This window comes from Lutzomyia longipalpis, chromosome 4 (genome assembly GCF_024334085.1).
Source record: "Lutzomyia longipalpis isolate SR_M1_2022 chromosome 4, ASM2433408v1".
Taxonomy (NCBI): domain Eukaryota; kingdom Metazoa; phylum Arthropoda; class Insecta; order Diptera; family Psychodidae; genus Lutzomyia; species Lutzomyia longipalpis.
The window spans coordinates 5709256-5718471 of record NC_074710.1 but is presented as its reverse complement, the minus strand read 5'-3'; the positions used below and the strand labels follow the sequence as shown (position 1 = coordinate 5718471).

Sequence of the window (9216 nt, the reverse complement as noted above, 5' to 3'; positions counted from 1 at the left end):
CTTAAAGATATTTTCTATATACAATGTAAATCAATTTAACTTACCTTTTCATTTTAATGAAAATGCGCGGTAAAAAATGGCGCAAATTTTCCAGATAGCCATTTTGGAGGAACATAACCTCACTGTTTTCATAACCTCACAACATAACCACACAAAGAGAAATTGAAAAAACGTAAACAAACACATCAAGTTATTCAAAGTTTTCTTATTTTCCGGAGAATTTTCCACAAATAAAAGGAATAAAACATGACAGATGGTAAGAAATATGCAAATTCTTTAATAAATCACAAGAAATTCACTAAAATCCTTCGATAACTTTGCAGAAGAGGTAATAAAGCGGAGGCTGTTGATTGACGGCGATGGGACAGGAGATGATCGGCGACTCAATGTCCTGCTGAAGACCTTCATCAAGTGGTGCAGTTCCAATGAATCTCCGGAAAATACCGCAGCCACCTACGATCGGATGCAAGCTCAACTGGCCCAGTGCGAATTTGCAGTAACAAAGTCGGATTTTGCCACAAAAATGATGCAGCAGGAGCTAAAGAACTACGAATCCATCTCCCAGACCATTGAGAAGGGCATTGAGCTGGCAAAAGTACAAATTGAGCACAGCAAGGAGAATCTGGTGTTGGCAAAGAAGATCCGGAAGAATCGCATGGAGTACGATGTGCTGTCGAAGGTGATTAATCAACAGCCGGACCGGAAGAAGACACTCCAACAATTGGATGTGGTCAAGGGGGAGCTGAATCAACTTCAGGACACTCGGCGTGTGCTTCAGCGAAAGCTCGCACATCGCCGGAAGGAATTTCTCGTACTCATGCGTTCCATCAGGGAGCTTCAGGCAACGCTGCAGGAAGACGAGGAAGCTTCCGAGGATGAAGATACGGAAATGGCTGAAGATACCCATTCACCGTCACGTCCAAGCTCTGCTGCATGCAGCCCGGATTCACCTGACTTCAAACCCGTTTCTCCTGCCTTTGTTATCGAAAGGGACTAGAAGGAGCAGAATAAATTCAAATATTTTATTTTTTTTTGGAATAAATTATCCTTTCTTACAATCTCCTAATTCTTCCTTTTAATTTGGCACATTTTACTGCTCCGAAGCACTTGAGCATTTGAGCATAAAAGGCAAAATTTTTTAATGCTTCAACGGTCTATGCGCGAAAATTTTTAATTGAAGCTTTTGCTTTAAAAAATGCATTTTTAAGACACAAAATATCCACCTTCCCTACATTTTTTTTGATTATGCTTTAATTTTTTTAAGGACTATGTAGTTCCTAAAAATATCCCTAAATTACTGAATTGAAGAGATCTTACAAGAATTTTTGAATTGGAGGACGAATAAAACGGTTAAATAACGTTTTTTTTTTTGCTTAGAAGCCCAGTTTGATCTTCATCTTACTGGTCTTGGGCACATGTCGGATTGTTAGGGAGATCCGACGACTCCTGGCAAGAATTGTCCCTGGACTATAGCTCTTCTCACACAGACTGAGGTTCATCACAGCTTCATCAATCCTATCTTCGAGGAGCTCCTCAATTGAATGCATATGCTCATGGTATGCTTTATCCTTAATCAGGAGTAAACTACGTGGTTCCACGAGAATCTCCTGCACAGCCTGAGAATCATCTTCCACGCTCTCATTTCCAGCACTTGTGGGCGCCATCTTCTGCAGACGAAGAATTGTGTGGGAGCCGCAGGAAATTGTGGAGATCACAGGATGAAAGAGGGGACCATCGGTGTGTGGCATAATTCCCTGCCCCGGAAGGTATTCATTCACCAACACATGATTCGCCTTCTTATCCTCCAGCACTCCCAAATTGTTAATCTTCTCCACAAAAGTCTGCAACCACACGGGCATCTCCTCTGCAATCATGCCATTTTTGTGCGGAACTCCGCCATAGTTTATTAACCGCCGATTTAGCAGTTGCGTCCATTTTGGCTTAGGTGCTGCAGCTACGCAGGACAAGATGTACTTCTCCTCGTCCGATGTGATGAAATTTGGGATGTAAATCACAGTTTGTGGGCACTGTTTTCATAAAGAATTTATTTACTTTAAATAAAATAAAATAACTCTTAAACAGTTTGTTGCAGTTTATTTAAATTTCGCGCGTTTTTTCCATTGAGAGAAGCTTGGTGGTGAATTTTAGTGGTGAAAATGGATATGCGTAAAAATAAAGCTTCTTCTTTTAGCTGTGATTCTTTCTTCAAAGAAGCACAGCTTCTGTGTACACTCAAAAATCGAAAGTCGTCAGATCGGGCTCAAACTTGGGATGAGCACGAATTAAGGTCCCCACATTCCAAAAAACGGTGGCGCCAAAAATCTGTCCGGCCGTCCGGCCGTCCGTCCGTCCGGCCGGAATATAACGCAATATTGCAAGAGAACGGTAATAGATAGAGACTTGGGGTCAACGGCAAAATTCATATATCGGGTGGAAGACATCCGATTATGAAGTCAGATCCGACCCCCCACCCCCCCGTCCGCCATTTTGAATAACCCCCAAATTTTGTTTTCGCTATATCTCAGTCCCTATTATAGCTAGAAATCTGAAATTTTGATATGTTGTAGGGGACATCAAGACCTTTCCAACGATACCTCATTTTCGAAAATCGGCCAAGCCGTTTAGCCAATATGGCCGCCACAATTTTTCATCGAAAATCGGCCATAACTTGAGAACGGCTTGACCGATTTTGATCAACTCGGGCTCAAATGAAAGATAATAATGAGCCCTACAACTGCTCGGAACATTGCAAGTTCAAAAAATGACCGCAAGTGGCGCTAAAATCGAAAACAAAATTTTCGATGAGTTTTCGATGAATATCTTGAGCACCGCTTTATAGAATTGCTTCAAATTTTGATATGTTATAGCTGGCTATAATATCTTTCATCATGCCAAAAATGAAGAAAATCTATGTAGCCGTTCCGGAGATATCGCGTTTTAAAGTTAACATGTCATATCTTGAGTTGCATAAGACCAACGCCCCGCGAAGCGGGGCGTTTTATATATACATATATAAAAGTAAAGTAAAATATATATATGCATAGATATATACGTTATATATACATATAAAAAATGCAAAGATAAATATTAAATATAGAATGGATGGAACAGTATAAAGCGAAAGAACGGTAAGTAAAACTTACGGGCTGTGATTCTTTCTTTGTCAGTGAAATGTGAAGATGGCTGAAAATTGAGGATGGGCAAATTTTGAGGAGAGACTTACTCGTGAGCCGAATCACAGCCAACGCCCGCCACGATTAAGGATTTCTTTAAAATTTCTGCGCGTTGGCTGTGATTCGGCTCGCGAGTAAGTCTCTCCTCAAAATTTGCCCATCCTCAATTTTCAGCCATCTTCACATTTCACTGACAAAGAAAGAATCACAGCCCGTAAGTTTTACTTACCGTTCTTTCGCTTTATACTGTTCCATCCATTCTATATTTAATATTTATCTTTGCATTTTTTATATGTATATATAACGTATATTTTATATTTTGATTAAATTTAGAAGTGTCAGCACTGTCAGTTAAGTAAAAACACGACAGGAAGCAGGTAAGTAAACGGAGTTTTCCCCGTATGGAAATCCGTGTTTTACGCGCTTTCATGAAGAAATCAGAAGAAACCGGCAACCAAAGACGTATAAAGAACAGATTTTGCAATATTTTCTAGTTCTAGTTATTTGAAAGATAGTTTTGCATCATTTCGGTAAGTTTTTGAATTACCAAAGGCAATTTCTAAGCTTCCGGAAGAAGGTAAGTAGCGTTTGTAAGAAATCTTGCAAGTTACCAAGACTACCAAAATCGTTGCTACTACCTCTCGAACAAGCAGGAGCTTTACGCTCGCCTCAAGAACCTCAAGAAACTCAAGAATCACGTGACCGTTCGTTATAAGTAATAGTTTGGGTGTTACTTTGCTAAATCCGGAATATTCGATTTTGGTAAGTAGGTGAAAGGTAAGTAAGAAACTAGAATAAATTATGCAAACAAAATGCGGAAAGGTTAAATGGCAGTCATTTATTTAAGCTTTTTTCGGTTAGAACCTTTTAAAAATATTAATTTAGAGAAATAGAAATTAGTTTAAAAACTAACGAAAGTGATTCATTTAGCCCCACAAATCATGAAACTAGATAGAAAGAAAAAAAATTCTTAAAACCTTCCTATATCTTGATGATTTATTGTCTTGAAGGGCTTTTCATGTCTCGAAGAAACCATTTAGCCATTTCATTCTTTCATTCATTACCCAAGACCTCTTCACTCACGGAATAATCTCCTAAAATAATAATAATTCTCTTCCGTCCTAAATAAACTGCTCATAGCGAAGAAAAAGAAGCTTCTCATGGCTCAACAATCACAATAGAGAAAAATCCATCTGCTTGGTTTTTCCGCTTGGTTCTCAATCAAAACTAACTTGGCAAGGGGGTGGATTTGGGGGTAAGGGAATTTCGCAATCTTTTGTGGGGGACTTATGTGTGGAAATGTAGCGGAAAATTGATGAGAAACCTTGAAGGGAGGGAAAATTAGTGATACGAAATGACCCAGAAAAATTTTATCTCTTTTTTCACGCACTTGTTGCACCACCTTTCATAAAATTCTGACCAATCCTCATGCCGCCTTATAGTTAGTTTGATCGATAAAAAGGAGTTGAAATGTAATTTTCATGTGAGGGATTTCCTTTTACACCCAAGAAGGTGCCTTTTAGTGCCTACCGTGAGGCCTTTTGACGATGAACACCGCGAAAAAGACCAGGAAGTTTACGCATTCCTGTTACTTTCACAAGTGCAATGAGATCCTGCATCTCATCGTTGAGTGCCACTGTTCGGGAAATGAAGAATCCAAGGAGAGTGTTAAGAAGGAGGAAGAATCCACAGCAAGACGAGTTTCATTCAACAAAGTCCAGGAAGGAGTACCAATGCGTCCTAGACGACCATCTCGAGATCCCGTGGCGTTGAACTGGACTCTAATGGAAAAGTACCTAAAGGATGAATCATCGCCACATCGTGGAAAACTCCTTCAGGCCATTCGATGGCGGTTAACGGGCAATGTAGGCTTGGGAGCGAAGACAGCTCAAGAAGTAGCTAAAAGTGATTTCCTAGGTGTGAGGAAATTCACGGGGAAAGTCTTAGAAGAACTCCTCTGGGCACCTGAGAAGCGCAAAGAGACGCATCATTTGCAAACCTCAACTGCGAGATTCCTGAATGCTCTAACGAGCTATGCTGAAGGTGTGGAGTACCTCAGCAGGGCATCTGTTGTGAAATCTTTGACTTTTGGGGAGCAATTTGCCCTCATTTCACTCAATAGGCAATTTGTGGATCCGCATACAGCTGGACAACTCCTGGCAACAATGAGACGACTTAGTGAACGTCCAGAGATAGCCAAGGAGATGCTTTCACGCAACTTCCTCATCTGGATTATTGAATATCTCGAGGAGATTGAATATTCAGGTGGGGAATATCAAATTCGCGAAGGTCTATCTCTCCTAGCAGAACTCATAAAATACCCCGAAGCATTCAGTGAAGAACTCTTTGCAAGAGCAGCACAGTTCCTTGCTCTTCTAGCCAGATATGCAAATCGAACCAATGCATATCATACACAAAAAATTCACAGCATTGCATCGCATCTTCTGAAAAATTCGGAAGTTGCTAAAATTGCTAAATTAATGGATTTTGAGAAGATTCTCACAAAGGGTCCGGACACAAAAATCCCATCTTCCGGAAAACAAATTGATCCTGAAATTGACATTAATGATCCCATTTCTGAGCTTCCTGGACTTGAAGGGGAGATTTTCCTTGAGGAGCATTTTGCAGAGATAAGAGAATCAGTGGAAAGTGGAACTACTGGCAAAGGGGATGAAGTGAAAACCCCAGAAAAATCATCCCATATTCCGGTAAGGGTGGAAAAGTCCGGAAACAAAAAAGATGAGAAGGTATCAAAGAAACCACCGAGGAGACTTTCCAAAAAGGACATATTGAGCGATAGTGATCCCGAAATTGCCCAGGCTCTCAGTGCCATTTTCCCAGGCAATGGGGAGGCGGGAGATTAGAGGAAAACTTCATCTTCCAATTGAAATGTAATGTTTAAAAGAAAATTAATTTCACAAAATAAATAAAATCTTCTCACCTGTGTTACAATAAATTCACTATAATCCATCTTAATTTTTTTAATCAGAATTTTTAAAATTGAATCATATTTTGAAAGAAATTAGATAAAAACAATTTTAACTACTTTCTTGTTTTCTTCTGAACAATTTGGACATTTAACATAACCTCCAAGTCTTTTTCTCGCTTTCTCCCTAGATTTTCCCGGGAAATTTCCATATTCTCGTGGAACGCTTCAATCAACAATTGTCGTAATGGAAATTTTGTAAAATTAACAAGCAAAAAAAAACTTTGTTTTAAATAATTTTTTAATTTCAAAATTTACATGAAAAGCGTTTGTGAATGAAATTTTTTAATAGTTCTAACGTTATAAAAAAATGTCAAGATATTAGAATAAGATACGTCAAACGTTAGAAAATGAAACGTCATAGCATAGTTAAATGGAATGTTTATGGTTAAGAGAACATCATCCGTAAGAAAAGACATGTCAAACGTTAAAAAAAATTTCTTAATTTAAATAAAAGAGTAATATGTTTTGCTTTGTACTTGATCTTAATTTTAAAATTTATCTTAAAATTTGTTTTTCTAAAAAATCTCTTTTAAGAACTTTCTAGTTTATTGAAGCACAACGCGGTCTTCTCTTCGTATAAACAATAAAAACAAAACATAATGAAAAAAGTCCAATTTAGGCCATCTTCCCCTATTATTCGGGAATTCTTCGATTTCTCGGGAAATCCAAAAAGTTCCCGCGCATATTCGAACGTTCTTTCGAATATTTTCCTATTTTAACGACAATTTTTTAGTGCTGAAATTTATAAACTGTAATGTTTTCCGGATTAACTAAATAAATTGACGCCTCAGGAGCTTCTTTTTGATTTCAAAATCATATTTTCATTACTCCTTTTCTCTATAAGCATCATCGATATTTTCCATCTTCATTCATCTGTAAATTGCACATTTATATTAATACAATAAAGGCTCAATTACAATCCTTTTTTTCGTGCCTCGAGGAGTTCCTTTGCAGGCGGTCTTCTATTGTTTCGCGGAGCCCTTCTCTAGAGCAAAAATAAAAATTACACCTCCATGGAAAAAGGGGCAAAAGCAATGCAGACAAAATAGCAGCTCTTTTGCAACACCCCAATGTGGGTCAGAAGAAAAAAAATCCAATTCATTCCAATTGCCGCGATAATCGTGAGTTTTGAGACAATCTTTGTCAATTTTCGCGCAATGAGCAATTTAAAATCACCCACAATTTTGAAAGAACCCATTGGAGGGGCAATTTAGTTAATTTAAAATTAAATTGTGTCTCTTAATAGTTTCAAAAAAGGTGCCAAATTGATTGGTTAAGTGGGCTAAATGGCCCTGAAGATATTGAGTATTTAGTGATAAATATGCTTATTTTAAAGTTATTAATTTGTTTTCCCTTTTTTTTATGGAGAAAAATAAATAATTGAATAAGAAAAGATTTCTTTCTTAAAAAAATTGTAAAAATTTTATTGCGTTTTTTTTTTAATTTAACAATGTAAAAAATATTTCATTGAGAATAATCAGAAAATAATCGTCATTAATCGGGAATACGGAAATAATCTTTAAAATAAAAATATTTTTAAAGATTTTAACACAGAATATTGAAAAGATCTATGAAATGTATGTATATATTTATATTTCTGTAATCATAATAAAAGGATATAGTAAAGTCTACGTAGTAAAAAAATATTCGGAATAAAAAAAAATAGTTATTCGGAATATTTTTTAAAAATAATCAACGATTTTTTCTTAAGAACTGAAATCAAAAGTAAATCATAGATATTGGGGTAGATTCTGATAAAAATCTTTTCTTTTCTTTTCTAAAACCTTAAAAGTTTGTTGTACGATTTTAACAGATGGAATTCTTCAATCGTTCTGCTGTCGTTCTATAAATGATAAACAAAGAATCAGTTGTACCAGAAAACAAAGAATTTTATAGAGTGTGGAAAAGTAATTTTCTTTGAGAAACCCGTTTAAAGGAATAAATAATGTCCAAATCTCATAAGATTTTTCCCAGAATACCAAAAATCTTATAACTGACGAATTGTACGGAAAAAAGAAAAAAAATTATATCAAAATCTACCCTAATAAATCAATAATCATCAACATTCACTTTATTCTTTAGAAAATCAGAATGTTCAGAAATATTTTGCAAAAGTTTTCAAATATTCGCCAGATAAATACCCCTTGACTTTTATAATGCAAAATTATTTATTTTGAGTTTTTCTTTAGTTTTCTTGAAAATTCAACACTATATAAAAAAAATTCTGCTATATGCTGTTCTGCTATAAATAAAACAACATTAACATATTTATTCATCAAAGTGATTGCAGAGGATACAATCAATATTATCAAATGGAGTTAATTAAATAATTGAGCTGTATACAGAGATATGTACAAATATAGTTCATAGCAGAGGGAAAAAAATTCAAATGGAACATCCGTTTTCCTCTTCCCAAATGCTGAAAAAAGTGCTCACATTTAAATCCCTCTAGAGAGTAATTCGCCAATATTAATGTTGAAAATTACATAGTTCCGTCTCACCATCTCACTCAATCACCCTCCCTGGCTGTGGCGTTGGAAAATATCATCTGAGGATCAAATTTCCACGCGGGCTCTGGTGGATTATGATTTTATATGTTGCCCTGTTCATCCCTTGGAAGGGCCATGAGAATGATTGGAAGACAAAAGGGGCGTCTTGAATTTCAATTCATCTCTGTGTTGTATATGGAGCTGGTGCTTCTTCGTCAAATCCACATTGAGTCCCAAAGGACGAAGAATCACCAAGGTTAATTCACTAATTGAGCCTCATTTCCAGCATTGCGTACACAACATGCATCATATCTTCACAAGATGCCATTTTTTGTGCCGCAGCAGCATTCAATGGGTTCCTCGTAATTATTTTTGATTAATCAATTAGTATAATTTATCTGGTGATTTGGGATGGAATTAATAAATTGAGACCAATCGAGAATATTTATTGGGAGACAAAAGAGCCATGAAAAGAGCATAAATAAATTATTTTTTATATTAAAAAAATAGTCAAAAAACTTTTTAAAATAACTTTAAGTCTAATAGTTAGAGGAATTTATATACT

General features: G+C 36.4%; 2 protein-coding genes across 2 annotated transcripts; one reads left to right on the top strand and one right to left on the bottom strand.

Annotated features, from left to right (window-relative positions):
* The first annotated feature begins 143 nt into the window (after positions 1 to 143).
* On the top strand, positions 144 to 1066 carry LOC129795904 (THO complex subunit 7 homolog). The gene is made up of 2 exons (XM_055837453.1): positions 144 to 256; positions 324 to 1066. Exons 1-2 carry the CDS (start codon positions 247 to 249, stop codon positions 995 to 997), a joined length of 684 nt encoding a protein of 227 aa, XP_055693428.1. The 5' UTR covers positions 144 to 246; the 3' UTR covers positions 998 to 1066.
* On the bottom strand, positions 1009 to 6261 carry LOC129795903 (alpha-ketoglutarate-dependent dioxygenase alkB homolog 6). Its single transcript, XM_055837452.1, has 2 exons — positions 6115 to 6261; positions 1009 to 2027 (listed from the first exon to the last, which is right to left on the bottom strand). The coding sequence occupies exons 1-2, from the start codon at positions 6142 to 6144 to the stop codon at positions 1374 to 1376; spliced, it is 684 nt and encodes a 227-aa protein (XP_055693427.1). The 5' UTR covers positions 6145 to 6261; the 3' UTR covers positions 1009 to 1373.
* Between the last annotated feature and the right edge of the window lie 2955 nt (positions 6262 to 9216).